The following is a 25140-nucleotide window of genomic DNA, read 5'->3' as shown; positions in this document are numbered from 1 at the left end:
ATGAAATTAACACCTTCCTCTTAATGTATTTTAACACTGGTAAAAAGGTAACAAATGCCTAGACTATTCCTTATTAACCGGGATACTTTAGAGAAAAGGAAACAAGTAGTTTATTAGTCTAGAAATGCACTCTTATTATACTGATTTTGTTTAATTTTTAGCTAATTACAGAAGCCTATAACCTAAGTACACTCCAGGGAGAATTAAACCTTCAGAAAATACTCTAAGAAACATTATGGAAAATCACAAGTATATAATACCTTACAATTACCATCTATATATATCCACAGGAGACTCTTTCAATTTGGAAGACTAAAAGAAGTATTTAGGTAAAACGAAGAAAACAAAACTCTTGTAGGAGAATGAAGCAGAAAGGGAATGAGAAAAGGCAATACAGTATGTTCAGCCTTTAAGAAAAAGGTTGGGGGTCACCTGGCTAGCTCAGTCCGTAGAGTGTGCAACTTTTGATCTTGGGGTTGTGAGTTCAAGCTCCACATTGGGTATAGAGATTACTTAAAAAAAAAAAATCTTTGACGCCTGGGTGGCTCAGTCGGTTAAGTGTCCGACTCTTGATTTTGGCTCAGGTCAGGATCTCACAGTTCATGGGTTCAAGCTCTGCATGGGGCTCTGCACTGACAGAGTGAAGCCTGCTTGGGATTCTCTCCCCCGCCCTGCCCCCCCACCTCATCCCCTGCTCACATGCTCAATCTCTCTCTCAAAATAAATAAATAAACTTTAAAAAAATAATTTAAAAAATTAAATGTTTGGGGGGAAAAAAGAAATTGGCAACAGCACACATTGGGAATAATGAAAAGAGCTTACCCAGTCTGTGGTGAATGGGGCGCCATTTGCCATCAATGTTCTGACTTCATCATCTTGGCCTTTTCTTGCCGCTTCTAGTAACCTCTTCCCCAAGTCCACCAAAGACATCTTTATGCATAGGAACAAAAGTTTTCAGGAAGCTATAATTCAAACACAAGGAAAGCTGCCTGTAAAATGCTCTGAGAAGACCTCTTGTACTTAAATATATGTAAGATATTTCTCAAGCTGACTACCCAGTATGGCACTTTCTCTCCACCTCATCTAACACAATCAGATATTTGGAAAAGTTTAGGCCCTAAACAATAGTTCCTTAATGTTCAGTATTCAGAAAAATACTTTGGAAACCTGTGCAACACATTACTACCTCTCTAGCTTAAGGAATCAAAAACAGCATTTCATCCCTTTGAAACAACTGCGGGTAGAAATGTACGTCAAGGGCGCCTGGGTGGCTCAGCTGGTTAAGCATCTGACTCTTGACCTTGACTCAGGTCATGATTTCATGATTTGTGAGATCCCAGCCCCATGTTGGGCTCTGCGCTGACAGTGGGGAGCCTGCTTGGGATTCTTTCTTTCCCTCTCTCTCTGCCCCTGCCCCACTCCCATGAGCACTCCCTCTCTCTCTCTCTCAAAATAAGTAAATAAACTTTAAAAAAATGTTATGTCACACCAAAGAATGATGAATAGACAATCCAAGGATATTGAGACTTAGTTATACAGCAGAAACTTTTTCAAAAATGAATAAAGTGAACCTGCCACTTCGAGGAAAACAATTGGCAGTGTTCATTTATTAATTATAATTAGAGCTTTCAAGCAAAATTAGAATTTTGGGAAACAAATCCACCACCATGAGTTAACAGCTTACTATAAAGTTTTCTGATGAAATTAGTTATGATACTAATGAATGTGATTTTTTAATATTGTAAAATAAAATGCATCAACATTTGGATGATCTGCGTAATTTGCAGAACCAATATTTTTCAAATGACCAATGCATGTTATAAAATCACGTACAAGTAAAAACAATACTTTAAAGTGAAAGAACAGTTGGTTTTAAGGTATCAGAGTATAATAATTTCATTCATATGGTTTCAGATTCTTCACTGCAAGTAACTTTTAAGAAATCGTTAGTTTGTACAGTTTTTGTGTAGAATCAAAGAACACCAGAATTACCCAAAAAAGCTATTAAAATATTCCTTTTTCCAAGTACATATTGCAACAGATTACATGCAATAGTAGATATGCAGCTGTTGTTTTTTTTTCAATGTTCATTCACTTTTGAGAGACAGAGATAGAGTGCAAGCAGGGGAGGGACAGGGAGAGGGAGACACAGAATCCAAAGCAGGCTCCAGGCTCTGAACTGTCAGAGAAGAGTCCACCACAGGGCTCAAACCCACCAAAAGTGAGATCATGACCTGAGCTGAAGTCGGACGCTCAACCGACTGAGCCACCCAGGCACCCCACTGCAGCTGTTTTCTGTTAAGCCAGAGGTTAGAAAGATTTGCAAAAACAAAACAATGCCATTCTTCTCATTATTTAACTCGGAAGATACATTTCTTATAAAAATGTGTTATTTATGTTAACACGTACAGGATTTATGATTGTATTTTAATGAATGAACATTTTTAAATTAATTTCCAAGAGCACCGGAGTGGCTCAACCAGTTAAGAATCTGACTCCTGATTTCACCTGAGGTCATGATCTGACTGTCCTGAGATCAAGCCAGATTGGGCTCCGCACTGAGCGTGGAGGCTGCTTAAGAGTTTCTTTCTCCTTCCACCCCCCCCCCGGCCCCCCTTGCACACACACACTCTCTTGCAAGAAAATAAAACACATCAGGAAATATGAAGTAATTTCAAACAAGTACCTGTCATAGTTAAAAAATAAATAAATAAAAATTAATTTTGAAAATAGTTAAGTACCAATAGATATAACACATTGGTGTCCTCAATAATTTTTTTTTTCAACGTTTATTTATTTTTGGGATAGAGAGAGACAGAGCATGAACGGGGTAGGGGCAGAGAGAGAGGGAGACACAGAATCGGAAACAGGCTCCAGGCTCTGAGCTATCAGCCCAGAGCCTGAAGCGGGGCTCGAACTCACGGACCGCGAGATCGTGGCCGAAGTCGGACGCTCAACCGACTGTGCCACCCAGGCGCCCCAATAATTTTTAAGAATATAAATGAGTCCAAGGGTGGACCTGGACTCATTTACCTGGGTACCTGGGTGACTCCTTGGTTAAGCATCAGACTTCGGCTCAGGTCATGACCTCACAGTTCGTGGGTTCAAGCCCCGTGTCGGGCTCTGTGCCGACAGCTGAGCCTGGAGCCTGCTTCAGATTATGTGTCTCCCTCTCTCTCTGCCCCTCCCCCACTCACACTGTCTCTCACTCTCAAAAAAATAAAAACATTAAAATATATAAATATATAAACATATATATATATAAATGAGTCCTGAAACCAGAAAATTTGAGGCTCATCAGCTTAGGCAAGTCATTCAGCCACCATGTGATTTAACCTTCCATATCTATATCCCAGAGCATTGTCCTCAAACCTGGGTGTCCAGGAGACCACCTGAGAGTGTTCAGAATGAGCACAGTTCACACTGCAGTCCAGACCCTTTGAATGAGTATGTTCACAAGGAGAGGATGGACTTTAATAGCAAACTTCTATAACCTACATGTCAGTTTTCACAACTTAAGAAAATGCTGAAGAAAAAAATGATAGCAAAACCTTATTATAGAAAACCAATACTTTGTATTTCTCCGTAATCACCTTCCTTTTAAAATATCAAAATTGCCTTGCAATTTAATGATCTTATTACTAATACTTAACAATTTTTAGGAGGTTCATTAGTCATAAATGACTCCCTCACATTTTCTCAAATTACACTATACACATATATATACATACATACACACACATATATATGGTATGTATACATAATATATACATACATAACACACATATATATAAGGTATATATAGTACATACATACACATATGGTATATATGGCGTATGTATATATATATAGATAGGTAGATATAGATATACACAGTATATCACCAAGTCTTAAACACTTCCATAATAACTGGTCACAAAGGGAAAGACATGCTGGCAAAAAGCAGAAGTATCTTTCTTTTTTTTTAAGTTTATTAATTTATTTTGAGAGTGAGAAAGAGCGCAAGTTGGGGAGGGACAGAGAGAGAATCCCAAGCAGGCTCCACACAGTCTGCATGTAACTTGATGCGGGCTTGAACTCAGGCACCGTGAGACCATGACCTGAGCCAAAACCAAGAGTCAGACGCTTAACGGACTGACTGAGCCACCCAGGCATCCCAGAAGTATCCTAATAGTGAAATTTCAGCTGTTCTTTACCACGAAAAAAATACTGTTGAAGGTTGGGGTACCTGCCTAAGGAGAAATCTGGTTTGCTTTACATTCCAGGGAAGCTGATATTTCTAGAAAACGAGACCCTTTATATAAATAAGTTGATTTTATTCCATGGAAACTGTTGTCTTTAGCACGTGAACTCTTCCAAAGTATTTTTGAAGTCAATTTTTTTCACTATAGTCTGCCTTCATATATATATTAATTGTATCGTTTTTCTTTAATCATATTTGTGACTCATGGATCAGTACCTCTAAATGGCAACTGACTCAGATTTGTCATCCCATTCTTTTTTTTGTTGTTTATTTATTTTGAGAGAGAGAGAGAGAGAGAGAGAGAGAGAGAGAGAGAGAACTTCAAGCAGTCTCTACGCTGTCAGCACTGAGTCCGAAGTGGGGCTCAAACAGGGCTCAAACTCACAAATCATGAGACCATGACCTGAGCCAAAATCAAGAGCTGGACCTTTAACCGACTGAGCCACCCAGGCATCTGTCATCCCATTCTTTAAATAGGCCATGAAAAGCCTTATTTCTTACTATACAAAGATATAGTTAAACTTTGGGATTAGAATGTAAGTAGGGAGTTATATTCATCACTGTTAAAAAAAAAAGTCTAGAAATGTGCTCTTCAAGGTTCTTTTCTCCCCTATCCTCCATTCTTTTGAGTTAACCTGAAGCATCTATCCAAAGTTAAAAATAAAATGTATTTTTAAAATAGTATTTTGGGGCTCATGGCTGGTTGTCAGAGGAGTGTGCAACTCTTGATCTTACGGTCATGAGTTCCAGCCCCACATGGGGTGTAGCAATTGCTTAAATAAATAAAACTTTAGAAAGTAATAATAAAACAACAGCATTTTGGGGGGACTGTATTCCCTTCTCCCATATCCTATGTAAATGCTGACAACACCCACCAGACAAGAGATGTGGCCAGAGTCCAGAGGAGCTTGAGGCACTTTCAATCTCCCTAATTATTGAAAACACTGGGAAAACATTCTCCCTTACTGGACATACCTCTACTTTTCCTATATCGGAAGTGAAGAACAAAACAAAATCTGGTCTAACTTGTCTCTTAGGATTTTGGAGATGAATAAAATAACAAAGTACACACTCCCTCTCCCAAACAAACACACAAGAACTCCAAATAAGTGTGGTTTTTTAATAAAAAAAAAAAAAATCTTTATTTATTTTTGAGAGAGAGACAGAATGTGAGTGGGGGAAGGCGGGGGGGGGGGGGGGGGGGAGGGAGGGAGACACAGAATCTGAAGCAGGCTCCAAGCTCCGAGCTGTCAGCAAAGAGCCCGACCCAGGGCTTGAACTCACAAACTGGGAGATCATGACCTGGGCTGAGCTGAAGTCAGATGCTTAACCACCCAGGTGCCCCTAGATAAGTTTGTTTTAATAACTGATGAAGTGCTTGCGCTGTTGACAACAAAGTACTCTTATTATCATAGAATAATTACATTTGTTGACATAAGAATTTGTGGGGAGGAGAGGTAGGGGGTTGGGTGGCTCCTCTGTTAAGCATCTCACTCTTAGTTTCCACACAGGTTATGATCTCACCATTCATAAGACAGAGCCCCAAGTCTGGCTCTGCAGCTGACAGGGGGAACCCTGCTTGGGATTCTCTCTCCCGTTCTTTTTCTGCCCTTTCCCTGTTTGCACGCTATCTCTCTCTGAAAATAAATAAACACTAAAAAAAAAAAAAAAAAAAAAAAAAAGACTTTGGGTGGGGCAGTTCTTTCACTGTTATTAAAGAGTGTATGAAAATATATGCTTAATAACATCTCTATTGGATTGGGTGGGTCAAATGGCACTAGGAAAATATGGCCCCTGACGGCCAAAAATGTTGTTAAATTGTTGGAGGTAAGCCACAGAACGTCCTTTTCTGTAGATGTTTAAGAGAGAAAGAAGTCCTTGTGGGAAGAAGGAGGGGAATGGGATAATCTCTGCTGGCTCAAGGAAATCTGTGAGAACAGAAGAAAGGTAACGAGAAGGAGAAATGGAATTGAAGAAACCACAGTATGACGACCCATTTTTCTTTTTCTCTTGCACACGTCTCCACCGGACAGCCAGCTGTACAAACAACTGTGCCACAAATGAGGGCGGGGCCCTTACTGCTCTTGCAGATTACTAAGCTCCCTCAAAATCTTTAAGGTACTACTGAAGTCAGACAGTTGAGAGTCCCCGTTTTTTCCTCCATCACAAACCCTCCAGTTGCAGACAGCAACATTGTCCTTCAGAAAGAAGAGTCACTGGGGGTAGTAAGCCAAGGTCTTGGCCCGGCGGGGGGCGCTGAGCTCCGCGCTGCCCCCTAGCGGTCACCTCTGTGGCCCTAGCTTCCCTGGGTCCAGCTCCCCAGCCCCAGGTCTTACACCCACCCCCTTCTTCACCTCCTCTCAGTCCCCTCCCCTTCCTCCCGGCCGCATCCCCTTCCTCTTCGTCCCCCTCCCCGAGCTGCCCCCGCTCCGGTGAAGGGGCGCCGCTCAGTCTGCACCCAGAAGTTCGGGGCTGGGCTGGGCGCGGTGCGCCTTCCCACGGCAGTCTCCCTTCCAGCCCTCACGCCCCCCAGAGTACACATCTTCTTCCCCCTCACCTCCTCGTCCGGGACGCTGCCGGCCGCGCTTTCACCGAGCCCGCCAGTTTGGTCCCGTTTCCTTCTCTAGTTAAGACTCCCTGTCACTGACGGTTACTTTTTGGCCTTTTCATATATGCATATTTTGGGGGCCTTTAACCCCCCCTCGTGGAGAAATGGAGGCAACAAGATGGCGGACCCGGAAGTGAAGACTCAGCGAATACAATTTCTGGCGGAAGGATCTGTGAGGAGACAATGACCAGAAAACCCACATTTCCATTAGAACCGAAGAGCGGCGCACCTCCGAGGCTCATTTTTTTTCCACCGATGGCCTTTTGAAGTGGAAAAGCGTGTATCCGAGACGACCCAGAGAGGACTATTTGGCGAGGCGGAGGATTGTTGTTACGTGTCTTACGTGTCGTGTAGTTCCGGTAGGGGGATGGACCCGATGGTTTGTTTTGGCGCCAATAGCCCGGCGTCGTGCGGAGGGCTAATCGGTATCAGCGTCGATCCTGTACCCTCTTGGTAACTTGTCTGGGGGCCAGCCTTAGGATTGATGGGAAAACTTTCTCTGTCTCAGCCTCCGGTGAAACTGTTGGAGACGTTCCTGGCTTTGTGCTCAAGTTGAGCCCTGGTGTCTGCTCAGAATAGTGGAACAAATAACGGAGGCTTTTTTGAGGGGCCTGGAAGGGCATGCAGCTTGAGTTTGCAAACCCACTTAACGCATTTTACTTACCAGATGATTCTCACCTTCGCCCACCGATCGCCACTACCTAAGGGCAGCGAGAAATCGGGAAAGAAGCCCTTCAAAAGTACGTGAACGTAGAAAAGGACACATTTCGGCTCTACTTTCATTAGATCTTGGCTTTTGTCGGTTTTGGTGGGCCTTTCAAAGCCAACTGTTTTCGCGTCTACCTCCTTTTCTGAACTTGGTAGTGCCATCTTTAAAGTATGGCATACTCCCCAAGTATGATCCACCTTGGTATTTACAGGTTCCCTTTTTTTGAGAGTCAAAATCTTGTTTCATTGCCGTGTGTATCCTTTTATATCTCGTGGCTCATTGCCTTTCGTATAGTAAGGACCCAAAAATGACCAGTGGGGCTTTGGTTTTAATGAGTTGAGTTATAAATAAGCAGATAACGTATTTGGATGACTTAGTTTCTTTTTTTAAGGCATCTATACTGAGATCATTAAGAGCACGGTTCGTGCCACAGATGCCTTCTGAGACATCTAGAATTACTCCCTCAGTATGTTGGTAGCCAATGGTCAAGCAGAAGAGTGGTTGTTTGCATTTCTTCCTAAATAGCTTTGTAATTTTAAGTTGATTTCACCCTTATTGATACCTGTCCAACCTGATATTCATCATTTTTAATGTACAAAGGCTACTAAAAGAACTCTTATTGAAAGACAATATATAAGCTGAAGGTGAAAGCAAGGCTAATTTCAGAGATCTATACCGCTTCTCTTTGAAGAGAGAGAAAACTAGAATCCAGGCCTGGGATTGAATGTCTTTATTCAAGAAATGAGAAAATGGCAGCACAGATCAGCAGCAATAATTTTGGAAGGAATGGGGGTACAAGGTGTAGGGTCATAATGTGATTATTTCAAGGTCTCAAGGTAGCTGAGGAACTGTGCCTGAGGCCCATTGATCAGTATTCTCCATTGCAGACGCAGGAGGTGGCAAGACTAAAACACTAAAGGTCAAACCCTATTATGCCTTTTAGAAACAGAATCATACCTTACAAATTATCATAGTACTCAGCAAGATTACATTTTAAGATTTGAAATTGGAGTCATTTCCCTCAGCTAGCGTTAGGAGCAAAGTTGTAAAGTGCAAAGGTTTGAAGGACTACCCCTTTGACAATATAGTTATTTCTGAAACGATTCAATTCTTTCCCTTATTTTCGTTTTCCATGAGGTATTATCACCTCTTGTTTTATACCTTTCATTACACCCGATTTCTCTGAGGAAAAGAAGGTATTGTAAGGAGCAAGATCCAACAGCGAGACTTAACACCTTAACAGCCTTTTAGAAATCCTACTGTCTCATAGTAGATAATCTCAAAGCTTCCAGGGTTTTCAGCGACTGTTGAAGAAAGATTTGTGTTTACCGATCTGGAGCAGGATATTAGGTTTGAGCAATCTCTGAAGAAGATTAAAATGAAAAAAAAAAAAAATTGTCCCCCATTTTGAACTACTATACTACTCTCTGGCGCCCCCCACCAGGCTTCTTTCTGGAATTAGTGTCTGGGGGGATAACTTTGGGGCTTAAGGGCTTTTGAGAAAAACTGATAACATTAAATAAATAAATAAATAAATAAATAAATAAATAAATAAATAAATAAATAACTAACTAATAAATACAGCACAACTCTGGCAGATTCATCAGCACCACCTCAACACCATAGAGGGGAGAGAGCAAGATTCACAGGACAAAGGGTGGGAAGGGAGGGGCTTGCAAGGGAAGACAGGGCAAGGTGGTGGAGAGAGGAGTCTTGGGCTTAAAGCAAGTCCAATTCGAAGGAGTGGATGCTGGCAATGGGAGCTCTCCAGAAGTTGAAGGTGCTGTACTCCAGGAGGGCATCGCCTTCGGAGTGTTTCTCCTGTTCAACTCCAGTTGGTTGCCCGGTCATCTTGCCAGCGCTGCTGTCTTTGATCTTGTAGGTGGATGTATCTGACAGACCCAGGCCTTCCAGCTCCGACAGATCCAGCTCTGGAATGGGCATCCTCCAGAAAAGAAAGGAGCTGTACTGGCTACTCACAGGGTCCCTCATAACTTCCTAGAAAGGAACCAGCTGTTAGTCCTCATTCTATAGCAACCTCTTCATGGCCCACGGCCTTTCCTTACTTAAAAACTTCACAGGGGCACCCAGGTGGCTCCTTCGGTTAAGCATCCAACTCTTGATTTGGGCTCAGGTCATGACCTCACTGTTCATGAGAGGGAGCCCCCCCCCCCGCATTGGGCTCTGCACTGACAGCACAGAGCCTGCTTAGGCTTCTCTTTCCCCCTCTCTCTGCCCCTCTCCCACTTGTATGCACGCCCTCTCTCTCTCAAAATAAGGTTAAAAAAAAAAAACTTATAAAAAAAGAAACCTTAAAAAAAAAAATAAAAACTTCCCATTATCATTTGCCTCTGTACGTGATCCAGATTTCCTAGGACAAGCTTTGGGAACCTTTCCTTTATTACTATTTTCTACCATTTCCTGCCTTCTCCCATCTTGGAAGGACTTATTCACTGCCTAATGCTTCAAGTCAATCTTGGGTCTGGTTTTCAAGGCTTTCTAGAATTTGGCTCATCCTTCCTAGCCATGGTACAGTCTCTGCTAGTTATGCTCATTTCTGTCTTGCTTAACTTTGTCTACTCTCCATCTTTTGTATTTATTATTATTTCTTTTACGTACAAGATCATCGGTTTACTATAAAAGGATACAACTCAGGAATGGCAGATGGAGGAGATACACAAGGCCAAGTACAGGAAAAGGGCGCAGAGCTCCCATGCCCTCTCCAGGTGCTCCACTCTCCCCACATCATGTGTTTCCACCAACCTGGAAAGCTCCTCTCTGCTCTCCATCTTAAAATACCACCCAAGTTTCAAGACTACCAGGAGTCCCTAGAAGAATTCAAGTCCTTAGAGAAATCATTCCCCTGAATTCTTATGTTTTTAAATACTTGACTTTTTCCTAACTTTGGTTTAATAGGTACCTCTAAAAAGGGCTTTGAGAGAGAGAGAGAAAGCATGAGCCAGGAAGGGGCAAGAGAAAGAGGGAGACACAGAATCTAAAGCAGGCTCCAGGCTCTGAGCTGTCAGCACAGAGGCTGATGCAGGGCTTGAACCCATGATTGTGTCCTGAGCTGAAGTCAGACGGTCAACTGACTGAGCCACCAAAGCACCCCTAATTTTCTCTCTTTATCCATCTATAACTTGCCACTCCCATCTTTTAGCCCACAGGTCAGCCTGAACAGCCTGTATTTATAGTTTTCTCTAGCCTACCTCTCCTTCAAAACAAAGCCCAGGTAGGTGCTGAAAGAATTTTCCTATGCTATAACAAGACCTTGATTCTCTGATCCTAATGCTAGAATTTACCTGAGAGCAAATGGATTGGGAATTCCAGGTAAGGAAAGTAAGAGTTTAGACCGGAAGGAGAAAGTCCTTTGACAGAATTCAATACTTTTCTATGCTCTAACAAGTACTCCTATCATCTTTTCCCACCCACACCCTGATGTTATAGGACTAGTATGCCTCCTGCACCCTGCTGGTTACTAGCCAAGAAGGGGCAAAAGCATTAGTTGAAATGTTCCCAAAGAAGCAGAATGAACATTCCACTGCCTCCAAAAATAGAACCCCCATTTTAAAAGGCCTTCCTCCCAGTACATTCCATTGGCTCCTACCAGGCCTGAGGCTCCTAAACAGTGGCTTTAAATAGGTTCCCAACTGCCCCCATATAATGTGTTAGGCGAACATGAGAACCACTGCACTACAGGAACTATAACCGCATATAATGTGAACTGTCTCTACTGAGCCAGAACAAAAAAGCCTTAATCTAGAGCACAGTTATGTGTGAGTGTAGGGGCTTTAGGACTGGTGAGTGGGCAGACCAGGATGTTTTTAATGTCAAAAGCCAGTTCTCAGTTGCTCTTTTTCTTCTTAGGTTCAGGCTCCAAAATAAACCCTGGGAACTGAGCATTACTCAGCAGAGAAATTGCTTAGAAGGAAGGTTATGTGGGGACTGGAACAGGGTGGGGGAGGGTGCTGGAAAGGTGAGGTCATCATCCTATGATACTCAACTCTGATCATTTCCACAGTAATTTCCAGAGACGTGCACAGTAAGAGTTACAAAAAATGGTTGGACCTATCAGACTACCTACTCTAGCTTCAGACAGGGACCACCTTAGGATCATCAATGTTACGGACTTCTGACCAGAGACTTTTTTTTTTTCCTCTTCTTCTTCCTTCCTTTTCTTTTTTAACTAAATTGCCAGTTATTTGCCTACATTGCTGGCTTTTTTTTTTTTTTTTAATATCTCCTCCCTTACCAGTCCTCTCCAGATCAAGCTTAGTATAATGTGGGCACATGATAGAGTCTTTAAAAAATAGAATCACAGGGGGGAAAAAATCATAGAATTTTAAAACTAGAAGACATGTTTAGGGTTCCTGGATGGCTCCGTCAGTGGAGTGTTTTACTCTTGATCTTGGGGTTGTGAGTTTGAGCCTCATGTTGGGTGTAGAGATTACTTAAATAAATATATTCTGTGCTGTAACGTACGGTATATTTTTTTTTTAAAAAAGGAAAGAAAAGAAAACATGTTAGAAATTATCTGCTGACTCGTGAAGCCTTCCAGCCAGTTAGAACATAGGTCTCATTCCCCATCTGGTCTTTGTTGATGTGTTGTACATAGATAGTTGCGTACAGTTTTATATAATCCTATACCAATATTCTCAAAACTTGCAAGAATTCTTAGTTGCTGAAGAACAGATACTCAGTAGATTACATGTTGACTGTTCCTGTGATTCTGATCTGAATGATGAAAATGCAGAAGACAGTACAGAGCAAGCTAGAATCTGAGACAGTGAAAAAGCTCTTTGACAAACTGACTCCTTTTCTTAAAACCAGATATGTATAAAAATTGTCTAAACAATCCCTGAGCGTCTGGCAGAGCATATCTTGCAATAAAAAAATGCTAAAGGAAATTTTACGAAATATTAACTTACAAGGCCTAAAATCTCTAGCTATGCCATGAACTCGGAGACATGTACAGAGAGTACCAAATGCATAGAAAGACACTCATACAAGCATGTATGACATTTAAATTCAAGTCAAGAACACTGACCACTCAGAAAATTGCAACTAAAATACCATTCACACTACTCTCATCAGTAAGGAAATTCTGGTGTTTAATATAGTATGGATTTAATTCCCAAGTCTCCAAATTTTGCAGGAGGTCCCTGTTCAGCAAGCTTTCTCTTCCCCTCCCCAGCTGTTCTCCATCCATACCTCATCTCTCTTTCAATTTCTTAAAGGGCTTGGACAGTGCCTTGTACCACAATATATGCTCAATAAATCCTTCCAAATGTCCTTCATTTTAAATGATCCAGATACTTTAGGCAAAGGTAATTTCTAAATATCACCCTTTGTATTCTTAGGGATACATGATTAGCAAATATGTAGTATAAAAAGACACACTCTCTCTGAGCCCCACAGACACACCCAAATACCCTTTGTCTAGACCCTCTGTGGGAACCCAAGGCCTACCTGCCTGACAGGGCCTTGCTGTGTCATGCTGCCACCATTGGGGGGAATGACAGGGATGGTGGTTGGAGGGGATGGAAGCTCTCTGGCATTTCAGTATAAGTGCATCCCTCATTCTGGTCTTGGATTTCCCTGTTAGCCATGACCTTCCCCCATCTATTCTCACTGAGCTGCAAATAAGCATTCCTTCCCAGAATCTGCTATGTAGCTTTTGTGGGCTGTACTGATTTCAATATAGGATCAGGCAGTTCTCCAACACAGAGGCCCCCACCTTCCTACCTCAAGCTGCCTCTTTCTTTGGAGCAAAGGTTTGAGATGGGGAGTGGGAGGCTGTTAAAGGAGAGGTCAGGATTACTTTCAATATTATGTCATCCCTTCCCCCAAATTCCCTCCTATGGAGACAAATAAGTTTGGGGTGAAGGCAGACACATCAATGGAACACCACAGAAAAAAAGTATATATATATATATACGTATATATATACATATATATATATATATGTATATATATACGTATATATGTATATATATACATATATATATATGTATATATATACGTATATATATACATATATATATATAGGGAAGTACAGGCTAGAGCAATACAGTAAGACTACAGATTCATCAAAAAACAGGTAAAACAAATTATAGCTTGAAAAGGAAGATGGAGATAACAAATGAAGATAATAAAACACCTAAGACAAATTATAGGCAAATAGATACTTGAAATGAGATAAACGCTGAGAAATAATAATTCCATGTAAATTGTTAGAAATTAATGTCTATGTATTAGAAGGCAATAATGGAAATCTTAGCAAAGGGATCTAAAAAGGTGACCAAAACCTACCCATTGGTCACAGCGCCCCTTCTCTTGAACTGTCCCCCCCTCATCCTTATTAAGGGTCTTCAACCTAACCAGAAGCAGCTGCTCTTTTATCTTTGCAGCCCCTTGCCCCCCTTCCCGCAATTTAGTTTACCTGTTATCAATGAATTACTAGTGTGTTCCCAAGATGGAAGGAGTACCTCGAGGCTCTGGCGTCTGCTCAGGGCTGGAGAAAAAGCAAGCTGTTGGGGCTTTGACGGCTTTGTCTTCTCACTCCCTCTCTCGCTCCAGTGGCTGAGTCTATCTGCTCAGTCTCCCCCTGCAATGCAGCCCCTCCTAAGAAGGGCGGAAGGACTCCCCGCCCCCTCCTTGCCTGACTCGGCTAATTCAAATGATAGGTTCCAGAACACTTCAGGGAGGGAGACAGGATTAAAGCATCTCCGTAGGCTTTATTGGTCGGCACAATTATTCCGGAGCTCTTCCCGCACCCCCCTGCTGCCTGGGGTGCAATGAATGAGTAGTTAATTGTCCCCTAATTTTAGGCTTATGGATTTAAAAAGCTTAACTCTGGATAACAATAGAGGGGTGTCCCTTTATGCCTCAATTTAAGGATTTCAAGTTACGAAATGTTTTATTTTTGAGAATCCGAAAAAAAATCCTCGCCCCTCCCCCCTCCAACCCCTACTCCTGCGACTCGCCTCCGCACCCTCACAATGAGTAAATAAACCTAGCCCCATTCCACTTCGGGGAGAGCACGGGAGGATGGGGTGGGGTGCTTCCACGAATCTCTAAACTTAGCCGGGCCCGGGGGATTTGGGGGCTCCTCTTAGTTTTGCCCCGCAATGCCTGGCGCGCAAGGGGGGACGTGAGGCTGCGGGCATCGCGGCTTGGGCGCCCACCCCCCCCCCCCCCCCCGGCCCCGGCCCCGGCCCGCGCAGGGGTGCCAGCCGGCCGAAGCCGCCAGGCTACCTCCCACGGCCCCGTGTGGTGCAGTGCCTCCCCAGTCCGGGGGGGAGCAGTGCGCCCAGCTCCGGGCCGGACGGGTTTCGTAATCGCGTCGCCGCCGTTTCCGCCCCGAGCCAGCCCCACCTCTGCCGGCCCGCCCTCGGCTCTCCCACCGCGCCGCGGAGCCAGCCCGGGAACCCCACACCGGCGGGCACTGCGCGGGAGCCCCCACCCGCGGCAGCCGCACGCCTCGACGCCGAAGCGCGGCAGGTGAGACCGCGGCGGGGGTCCCCGGGCGGTGAGCCCCGCCTGCGTTGCCGGGTGGAGACGCACCGGATGCTGGGGGTGGGGGGGAGGGAGGCTGGGACTGTAGAGATGCAGGGTTGGTGGGAAGAGGAGTGCGTTCCCAGAGAAACAGTCTCCATCCCCGCCCGTGCGGTGCGCAGGCCGTGGCCGCTGAAGGGCAGAGGGCAGGGAGGGACTGGGATGGGGGGGTGGGGGGACGGAGGCCAGAGGGGATAAAGTCTCCGAGACTCACTAACCTCGGCGGTGGCGTGTGCTGGACAGTGAAGCACACAGCTGGGTCCTGGGACGGCCAAATCTGAGGCCAAAGCAGCCACGGAAGACAGTGACAGTCTGGAAAATTCACAGCGGGATCCCAGTCCTAGTTCAGCGTTGGGAGGAGCAGAGGATTTCTGGGTAGAGTTGGGGAGTGGACAGAAATGCAGTCCATGGGACTGAGTCTCCTGGGGAGGGAGCTTAGGGCCTAGCTCCGGTTCCTAGTAAGCCCCCACAAGACCTTCCTTGGGGAAAGGCACAGTCGGTACTGGGGCAGATGCCTGTCACTTGATCGAAGAGTGCTGTTTCCCTACTTCCCTGGAGCCCCTCAGCAGCCCTGCGTGTCGGGAGGTCTCCACAAGGAACCAGCTGCAGCACCGGGCTGAGAGCCAGAATTGCCCACTCCATTCTCTCAGTTCTCTTTCTCTTTCTCCAGCTGCTTCTTGTGAAGGCTTGTTGGGCAGCGGGTTGGAGGCCTTGGGGCTGAAGGCAGCGGGACCGGGAAAACCGGTTTGGGGCTAGAACAGGACCGGGGAACTACCTCTGTACATCCTTTCCCACTGGAACCTTTCTCCCATCCCTCCTCCTGCTCACTCCCCCAGTGGTTGGGAAGCTTCTAAGTCCTAGTGTGACCTTGGTGTCTCCCAGCTCCATCGTTCAGCCTTCCTATTTGGGACTCAGGCCCAGTTCTCAATGCTACTAGGCTGTCAGGATATGGCCTTACAGTCTAATGCTGAGTCCTCCTGCTCTCTTCCCAGCCCCTTCCCCTCCACTGGGGGGCTAAAATAGTGGGCAGTGAATGCAGGTGTCTCTTCCTCCTGGGCTTACCAGCTCCGGACTTCATTTTTCCTCAACCCACTCATCTCTAGATACTTTAAAGGAGAGTGGCAGCCCGTTGCTCTTACTTCCTTTTCTGGCCTGTACCCCCTGCCACCACCACATTCACCCTGCCCACCCTTCTCCACACTCCGACTCCCCTGCCAAGTTTCAGAGACCCTTATGTTCTGTGTCCTGGGGAATGGAATTTCCTGGTCACTTCTCATCATCATTGGCCCTTTCGTGCCAAGTCCCACACACACATGCTTTCCCTCCACCCAGCTCTTGCCAGATCCCTGGAAAAGGAACAGAAACGTCCTTGTTCTCTCCACTGCCCCTTTCCCTCCCTCTCCTCTCTACTCTTCCCTCCCACCCTCCACTTCTGTCCACTCAGCTGGGTGTTGGGGGAGAGTCCACTCTCTGTAAAGCCTGGCTGGTGGTATTGGGGGTTTCCTCTGATTCTCCATTGTTTTCTTCATTCCCCTGCCTGCAGCCCTTAACACCCGCCACCACCACCATTGCGACAAACCCTGTGACTGACTGACTTCCCCACTGACCACAACTCCCCTCTCTGGACAGCTGTGTTCTGACTTCCGCCCCTGTCTTATTACTCCTCCCCTCCAGTGGTGGGAAGGGAAGTAAAGCTCAGGCTCCTAGGTCTTTCTCTCCCTTACAAGCCATATCTTAGTGTTTGTGTGATCTCATCCCAAAGCTATATTAGAAAATCCTCTCAGTTTTTAGAGCGGTCTTGGGTCCAGAGCATCGGGGTTCCAGGTGTGGAGGTGGGGGGGAGATTCCTATTCGTGCTAGAGTGTAATACTCATGAAGCAGCCCCATTTGGAGTCTTTGAGGCTGCCTGTATCATAGGACTGGGGAAGTGCAGTGAGCCCAGGGGAAACCCAGGTGTGCCCTAGCCTGGCTGGCCGGGAGGAAAAGGGAAGGAAGTTCTTCCCTGGACACTAATGCTGTTGGAAAGTTCCTCATGTCTGGTTGGCTGGTGAAGCTTGGGAATGGAAGTGGAGAGGAGGGAGGAGAGAACAGGTCACAGCATGAGAGTAGGAGGCAGGCGGGGAGGCCTGAGGCCCCATGGGGGATGAGGCAGAGCAGAGCAGCACTGCACGATGGGACATGTGAAGAGGGTGGGGAGCTGGAGAAAGACGCCTTGTGGGACAGAAGATACCTGGTACCTGTGTCCCTACAGCCTGTGCACAGATCATCTGTCCAAGGCACACAAGCAGGAATCCTGGCCGTGCCACATATGTGCACGCAGAGGTGCACATGCAGGAGTGTGCACCTTCGGGAAAGATCTCAAGGTCGAGTAATAAAGGAGCTGTTGACGGGAGAGGTTGGATCTCAATTGAAGGAAATGAGGAGGAACAAGGGCAGGGATTAGAGAGGGAAGAAACTCCTCACCATAGAAAGTCTTTCTTGAGGTCCAACCTGCTGCAGTTAGTCAACTACAACCTGGGCAGTCAAGGCCTCTCTTGGTCTTAAAGAAAATCTAGATGTTTAGGGTAAGGTAAGGAAAAAGGGAGGGACAAGGGTGGAGGCCCTGTTTGTGAGAACAAAAAAAACCACCATTTCCTCTTAAAGGTCACTTAACTGCCCCTCCCCTTCTGCCCTAAACCCAGGGAGATGGGAGGAGGGACTTGTGGCACCCCCAAAACTGCTCCTTTGTGCCAGTGTCCCTTGGCCCCTCCCATCCTCACCCTAAATGCTTCTATTCCCTGCCTCTCCCTTGGTTCCAGCAGCTCCTCAACCGCTTGGTGCCCTTCTGGTTCTTTTCCTTTCTCTGGGCATCACACTGTGAGGTTCCTGTGTTTGGAGAGGTTAGTGTTGGGTGCAGGACCAGGGTCTTTAAGGGAGAACAAGAAGATCTAGGCTCATCAGGAGGCTTCTCAAGGAGGGGCTGGTGGTAGAGATGGGATTTCTCACCAACTTTCTTCTCTCTTTACTTTTTGCCCATCCAGGTTTCTGGGGCTGAGAAGACATAACCTTGTGCCTGCCTGCTCACCCCAGTCTCATCCTGCTAGTCCCTCAGGGTCTGAGACACTGACCTTCACTGCCCAGCCAAGGGTACCACAGACTGTGCTGTCTCCAGACCTGTCCAGCTGAGTAAACCCGGGTTGTCATTACACCTGAGGGCACTGAGGAGTGGGCAGTCAAAGCACCAGAGCAAGAGCCCTCTGGGGCCTCAGGCAGAGGAGTGAAACTGGAACCATCAGGGAACATGAGTGAATTCTGGCACAAACTAGGTTGCTGCGTGGTAGAGAAACCCCAGCCGGTGAGTCCCCAACCCCCCACCCCCACCCCAGCACACACAGAAGTCAGTTACCGTGTCCTGTGAGGCAGACACAGCACCCAGAAAGCACCCTGCTTGCCTCCCTTTCCGTCACAGTAGTCTCTATGGCCAGGCAGGTGTGCACATGGGATACAGGGGAACTGGGAGACAGAGGAACTGAATAGCCCTAGCTGTCACTTCCTGTTTCTGTCCATTCTGGGAGTTGTAGGCGGAGCTTAATACCTGTCCGTACCCCCCCCCCCCCCCCCCCCGCCCCTCCCATTGTTTCCTCATCAGCCAGAGGTGACTTTGATATGTCCTTTCTTTGGCATTCACTCTGCAGGCTCCTGTCATTGTCACCCTGCCTGTGTCCTCTCTGTGTTTATATTGTTAGACCGTAGTGATTTCCCTGTTGTGATGCCACATACCCTTGCCCATCAGGCCCTTAGCTCTTCCTTTAGTGGTTTTCAAGACCACTAAAAGTGGTTTTCCACACTTCGTGTGGAAGAAGGGGCTTCAGACTTAACTCCCCTGTCTTCTCTAAGCAGAAGAAGAAGAGGAGACGAATTGACCGGACCATGATCGGGGAACCAATGAATTTTGTCCACCTGACTCACATTGGCTCTGGGGAGATGGGGGCCGGAGATGGACTTACCATGGTAACAAGGCAGTGGGGAGAGGTTGATGTGGGATTGCGGCCTAGAACCATTCCCCTTTTTTGAAGTTTAAGCAGGGGACATATGAATATCGATGGGGAAGTAAGAGGCTAGGATTCTAGTCCTGGTCACCAGCCACATAAACCTGAGACCTGGCATTTCAGGTTTCTGGCCTAAGCTCCCTCATTTTTATAATTAGTAAATTATTCTTTACTGGGACAGGGGATATATGTGACCCCAGAGTTACTTGGAGGGCTTTTCCCCCAAACCAGACCCTTCTATTAGTTAAGAGTTAATAGTCATATTGTGGCCGGGTGCATTAGGACAGGAAAAAAACTGACTGAGCACCCCTGTCCTAAATAATGTCTAATACACTTTTCTGCTCTCAGAACAAGGGAAATAGGCCTGGAGATAGTGAAGGAGTCTTTTCACCAATTGTGAAACTCCGATAAATATGAGAGAGTCCTTTGTGAGAGTCTTATTAGTAGAAGACCCATTTTATCTCATCCTCATGAAAGTCAGTATGAAGGGAGACACTGAAACTTCCCTTGGAAGAATGGTGGTTGGTTTTAACCTTTTCAGATTGATTTTTTTTTTTTTTTTTTTTTTGCTGAAGCAATGGGGTCTGCCTCTTCCATGGAGAGCACAGGGGAGATCACTTCCTGTGTGATATCAAGACAGGATGAGGGTCTCACGTGTGCTTTTTCACAGACAGGTGCTGTCCAGGAGCAGATGAGATCCAAGGGAAACCGAGACAGGCCATGGAGCAATTCTAGGGGCTTGTAGCTCCGACAGGAATGGTAAGTAACTAAGGACACCCGTCCAACATCTCCAGCCCGATAGCACATCCTGACGCCCCACCTCAGAACCCCGATCCCCTGCAAGAATGGGAGGTGAGAGAAGCAAGTATTAGGATGGGGGAGTCAAGAATGGAGGACCCAGAAGGGCAGAGAGACAGCGAGGCACAGACAGATAGAAATCGAGAAAAGAGCATGCTGCGGAAATAGCCGAGAGTCTACACTAGGTGGTGCCTTACCCCTAAGGCCTCAGTTTTCCTTGAGACTAATCCTCCTTCTTCAATTTGTTTTTAAATCAGGTTCTGCTGTCGAAGCCTCCACTCCATGTCCAGCCCAGAAGAGATGTTGCTCCCTCCTAGAACCAGTGACCCCCGGGTCCCTCTTTTCCCTATCTGCCTATTAGTGCCTCAGAAGGCTTGGGGGCTGGACTCCCTCTATTCCCTCTGGCTATAGCCCCTCCTGGAGATGGGGTCAAGGCAGCAGGACTGACCAAGTGACTACTGGTTGGCCAGAGGAGCTCAGCTGAAGCCCCGGACACTCTCAGATCTGAGATAGGAGTTTTCTGGGAACCCAGGATAAGTTCCCTTCTCCTGAATGACGGTCTAGGTGCCATCTGTTTTAAACTCTTAACCTGGAACTCCTTAAATGGGGTAGGTGAGTGAGATTCCCAAAGCTGAAGCCAGCTTTTTGCTGAGAAGCTCCTTACCTGCCCTTCTTCTTCCTCCTGGAATGAACTGAAGCAGATGTCAAGCAGGGAGAGGAGGGGAGGGTGACCACTGCCGAGTCTACTCTTTCTCTTTAGATCTCAGACTTTAAGCTCACAGCCCCTCAGTATCTCTCTGCAACTACCAGGGTCTTTCTCTAATTAGGCCTCTAACCCTGTTTCTGTAGCATTGTGAGTCCCCCAACATCTTTAATTAAAATTTTAAGATGAGTTCTCTTAATGACCTCCCTCCTTCTACTACCTCTACCCTTGACCCCATCCCCACTAGGAACGTTTTTGTTTCCCATTGATTAAGACCTAGGTTAGAGGTGGATCTTAACCTGATGGTATTCCATTTAACTCTTGGGGACCTTGCCTGCCCTCTGCCAATCTCCCTGCTGGCCCAGGTGAGGAGAAAGAGGGATCTGGAGAGAAACCCAGAATGTTGCAAGACTAGGAGGTAGGTCTCTGAGTGGACCTCCAAACCACTGAAGATGGGAGGAGTGGTTGGTTGAAAACAATCGTCTGTAAGTTTAGGGATCTTCCAGTCCTTACCACATGGGAGTGGGGACACCTCTAGTGCATGGATTCTCAACCCAGACACTTTTGACATTGGGTTGGGTAATTCTTTGTAATGGGGGACTATCCTGTGCATCCTAGGATATTTACTAGCACATCTGGCCCATCCTAGTTACGACAACCAAAAATGTCCAGGTATTGCCACATGTCTCCCCCCGGGGGCAAAAATCACCCCTAGTTGAGGGCCACTGCTCAAGAGTCCAGGTATCTCTCTGTAAAGTGTTTTCCTCACCCTACACCCATTTCATTATTCATCTGAAGCCTGAGCCATAGATGAACTAGGCCCTCTGGAAAGCAGGCTCAGCGGGGCCGCACATCATCTCTAAAACAGGCTCTTTATTCAGGGTATTGCTCTGCTCACATGGGTTCATGTCTCCGGTGGATGCGATGCCTACTACCCTTCTCTGTTCTTGTTTGTGGAGAAGGGGTTCCTGTAGTATGGAGGCAGGAACAGGGTTTGGTGAGATTGGGGGAGGGAGGGAGAAGAGGCAATAGAGAGAGCCACAGACACCCCGGTGTGTCCTCTGCAAACTTTAAGCTCTCTTTCTGTGCCCTGGTCCTAGAACCAGATACGAATAAGACTCAGGGAGTTTCGTCTGAAGACCAGGTCCCACTCCCCATCTGGCTGAAGAGTCTGCTTTAGGTGGGAAAATAATGCAGGAACAGGGTCTTTAGGCAGTTTGTTTTCTCAGGTGTTTCTTCTGTCCCCTTCCTTGCACGGTGGTTAGGAAGGCAGGACAAAACCGGTGAGCTCCCGCCTGCTCAGAGACTGAGAGGGTGGGGGTCTCTCATTAGCTCCGTAACAAGCAGCATCCTGTTTGATGGTGATGGGGTCAGGAATGTGGGAACTAGGATCCACTCTGCTGAGTCCACCATCCATCCAGTGTGCCCCTCCTCTAGTGACAGGTTCTAATTGTGTTTCCATTTCAGTGTATTTCCTGCCCTTTTCAGGGTCTAAGATTGGTCATACATTCCCAATTTACTGTTCAAATCTAGCTAGTTGCTCTGAAAGTAGCTCATCTTGTCCTAAAGTAGCTTAATGGCCTGAGGGTTATACTCAATCTGAAGGGTTAACAGGATAGGGTAGAAAGATGGGGGGGGCTCGTGGACTCAGGATACCCTGATCTTTAGCCTTATTCTGATGTCTTTTCTTTGGACACAGTCTTCTTTGGTGTTCTTTTGCCTTTAGCTACCTTTTCTAATGTGTATGCTACCATCACTTTAACAATATTTAAGAGTGATGGCAATGGGTTCAAGAGTCATAATTTATATTAAAAATGTGTTGGACTTTTAACTACATTTTTCAAATAAACGTGTAAGCAAAATAGTCGCAGAGTGATCACTACAGGTGTGTGTTGGGTCAAAGGATAGATATGGTTGATGTCACTCCTAGGAAGTAGCCGACATGGAATTCTGTGCCAACATCACCCTTTCCAAGGAGAGAAGGCCAAGTACTGTGAAGATAAGAAGACTACCATCCTTTTCCAAGAGCTCACCTCCTTGTTCTTCCTGTTCCCTCTTCTTGGCTTTCATCTGAGATTTTTCATCTTTAAAAAATCACTAAAAACTTGGGAAAGGAGGAAGAGGAGCAACATCAACATTTTATCCTGGGGTACGGGGTGGGGGTGAAATATGCTGGAGGACAAGGGAAGGGATCAGGCCCGATGGTGTTAGGTACACAGTTCAGTTTTAAGGTTGAAGAGATTTCTGGCCTCCACCCTCAGATACGTCTGTAAAGAGACACAAGACCAATATTTTTTCTAATTTTTTCTGTACTAAAAATATCCAGTAGGTTCTGGGATTGAAAGGGTGGGGAGGTTGAGATGCTGACACCTTCTCTTGAGGACGAAGTGGCCATTATCTGCGGTTTCTCTCTAGCTGGGTAAGAAAACAGAAGAGAAGAGGGGAAATGTTAGAACCACATCTATGTTTTCCCTTCCTTGCTTCATCTCCCACGCCCCATAAGCCCTCATTTCCTCAACGCTACTGCCCCCTACTTAGGCTTCTTTATATTGAATCACTGGTATTGGATACCCAGGGAGAAGGACAAAAACAAACTTGCAAAATGACTGACCGTATATACTATTTTAGTGTCCTTCCTCTCTCCCACAAAGGTCCCGAAATCCTATCAATTGAGAATATTTTATCAAGTCAATCAGAACCTTTGGTAGTTCATTTGGTAATGCAGAGGACTATCCTTCCCGAAGAATTCTTAAGTTACTGGAAATCATCCCAGGAGTTCTTTGGGATAGTGGTGGTGGAGGGCTTCGGCACTGGTGTCAATGCCCTCCATTTCCTCCTCTGTAACGGGATAACACCTCACAGCATTGTTGTGAGGGTCGATCCAGGTAAAGTGCACATAGTAAGACCTTAAATATTAGCTGTTGTTACTATTAGACTGCATTCATGAGCTGAGAATGATTTATATCTTCCACATCTATTGTCTGCATCTAGAATTGTTGATATACCTACAATCTTCACAATTTGGTCAAGAATTCTCTAACAACCCATACATGTTACCCATTAACCAACCAGCAGTTGCCCAAGAAATGAGTGGAATCAATGGCTAACAATAATGTGAATAACTAGTATATTATGAATGAATGACCAAACAGATGACAGTTCATGGAAGCACACCGGCTGGTTGACCCAACAGGATTTTGGATGTCAGGACTTTTCATCAACAAAGGTCCTTGGCTATCACCAAACACTTACTGGTTGCATCTCTGTGAACACTGAAGACAGACTGTTCCAAATATCCTCCAGCCCGATCCGGACTCGTCTCCAAAAAGCAAGGGCTGGACTGGGGCTGGGGCTGGGGCTGGGGCCAAAGAAGAGGAAGGGGGTGGGTCTGAGTCTAGAGCTGAGGGGCGGTATGGGAGTGGTAGTGGTGGTGGTGGTGGTGGTGGTGGTGGTGGTGGTGGTCTGAGTGGTGCAGCTGGTGTCAGGGCAGAGACCAGTGTCCAGAGGGCACTCCTCCCTAAGCCGGTTGCAGGGACACTGCTGGTAGGTACAAGGCCGGTGCTCTGTGTGGAGTTGGCTCAGTGCTCCAACTCGAAGGCGCCCGGAAAGGCCTTGCAGCCTGCCTGCCCTGGACCGGCTCATGGTGCCTGACCTGCAGTGACAGTGCCATGGGCCCCAGGGCATGAGAACCAGCCGCAGGTCCTCTGCTGGCGGCATGGCTGTTGGTGAGGGGTGTGGCCACGGTCTCGGGGTGGACCCTGCTGTTGACCACTGGCTCATGGTACTGTCGGGATGAACCAAGTCCTCAGTGGACATCCACGTGTTGGCTCGCTGGTCTGAAGAAGACATCCTGATCTCAGGCTCCTGGGTATTTGCTTTAAACCTTGGGTTGGGCATCCTCGCCGTATTGGAAGTCGCTCGGAGAGCCTCTCCGCTCACATTACTCTTTCTGGCGTTGATCACAACCCCCTCTTCCAAAGACTCATCTTCCTCCGGCGATGACACAATTGACTTTCTGACGCCTGTGGCCACCGTGGAGGCCAAAAGCTCGGCCGCGGCCGGGCCTGCCAGGCGGTCGGCACGGGCCACGAGGTCATCCTCGTCCTCCATTGTTACCCTCATCTTCTTGGGAGCGCCGGTCCGGGGGGTGGTCCGGTAGTTGCGGGACATCGGGACCCCGGAGCGGAAACTTACCCGCTGCGACTCGGTGGAAGTCAGGCCTTGGGCCCCCGCCACCCGGGGCCCCAGACTCAGCAGCAGGGCCCAGAGCAGCGCGCCGGCGGCGGGGACCATGGGGCCGGGCAGTGGGCGGCTGAGGAGGAGGCCAGCGAAGGAGGCCGGGTCTCCCACCTCTTCCCTCCCTTCCACTCTCTACCCAGGGGGTCGTTGGAACCGAGGCCCGTGGGGTTCCTACCGCGCGCCACGCCCCTCCCCCAGGCCCTCTCGGCGCAGCCCGAGGGGCTGAGCTAAAATCCCAGGAACTCCAGCAGCCAG

General features: G+C 46.7%; 4 protein-coding genes across 11 annotated transcripts in view; 1 reads left to right on the top strand and 3 right to left on the bottom strand.

Annotated features, from left to right (window-relative positions):
- Window positions 1-7107, bottom strand: part of GABPB2 (GA binding protein transcription factor subunit beta 2) — a 37084-nt gene extending 29977 nt beyond the window's left edge. For 2 of the 6 annotated variants that reach the window (XM_086718166.1, XM_025934897.2), the window contains exons 1-2: window positions 6801-7104; window positions 823-962 (exon numbers count right to left, since the gene is read on the bottom strand). In XM_086718166.1, coding sequence (XP_086574292.1) covers window positions 823-930 — 108 coding nt within the window. In that variant the 5' untranslated portion in view covers window positions 931-962; window positions 6801-7104. Of the gene's footprint in view, window positions 1-822; window positions 963-6800 lie in introns of all 6 variants that reach the window. The other 4 variants (XM_086718165.1, XM_025934895.2, XM_025934896.2 and 1 more) reach the window with 3 other exon arrangements.
- A 1168-nt stretch (window positions 7108-8275) lies between these two features.
- Window positions 8276-15429, bottom strand: MLLT11 (MLLT11 transcription factor 7 cofactor). Of its 3 annotated transcripts, none has more exons than XM_086718179.1 (3): window positions 15336-15429; window positions 14003-14074; window positions 8276-9558 (listed from the first exon to the last, which is right to left on the bottom strand). In XM_086718179.1, the coding sequence occupies exon 3, from the start codon at window positions 9550-9552 to the stop codon at window positions 9280-9282; it is 273 nt and encodes a 90-aa protein (XP_086574305.1). In that variant the 5' UTR covers window positions 9553-9558; window positions 14003-14074; window positions 15336-15429; the 3' UTR covers window positions 8276-9279. The 3 variants fall into 3 exon arrangements, with proteins under 3 accessions (XP_086574305.1, XP_086574304.1, XP_086574303.1); XM_086718178.1 differs by having other exon boundaries at window positions 14003-14167; window positions 15336-15350; XM_086718177.1 differs by lacking the exon at window positions 15336-15429 and having other exon boundaries at window positions 14003-14509.
- Window positions 14905-20835, top strand: CDC42SE1 (CDC42 small effector 1). Its single transcript, XM_025930659.2, has 5 exons — window positions 14905-15063; window positions 18138-18451; window positions 18997-19107; window positions 19816-19904; window positions 20201-20835. The coding sequence occupies exons 2-4, from the start codon at window positions 18398-18400 to the stop codon at window positions 19888-19890; spliced, it is 240 nt and encodes a 79-aa protein (XP_025786444.1). The 5' UTR covers window positions 14905-15063; window positions 18138-18397; the 3' UTR covers window positions 19891-19904; window positions 20201-20835.
- CC1H1orf56 (chromosome C1 C1orf56 homolog) lies at window positions 19614-25105 on the bottom strand. Its single transcript, XM_086718172.1, has 2 exons — window positions 23899-25105; window positions 19614-23061 (listed from the first exon to the last, which is right to left on the bottom strand). Exons 1-2 carry the CDS (start codon window positions 24937-24939, stop codon window positions 23041-23043), a joined length of 1062 nt encoding a protein of 353 aa, XP_086574298.1. The 5' UTR covers window positions 24940-25105; the 3' UTR covers window positions 19614-23040.
- Window positions 25106-25140: the final 35 nt, after the last annotated feature.

This window comes from Puma concolor, chromosome C1 (genome assembly GCF_028749965.1).
Source record: "Puma concolor isolate L17-30 chromosome C1, mPumCon1.1.hap2, whole genome shotgun sequence".
NCBI lineage: Eukaryota > Metazoa > Chordata > Mammalia > Carnivora > Felidae > Puma > Puma concolor.
The sequence above is the reverse complement of the archived record's forward strand: the minus strand, read 5'-3'. Positions and strand labels throughout refer to the sequence as shown.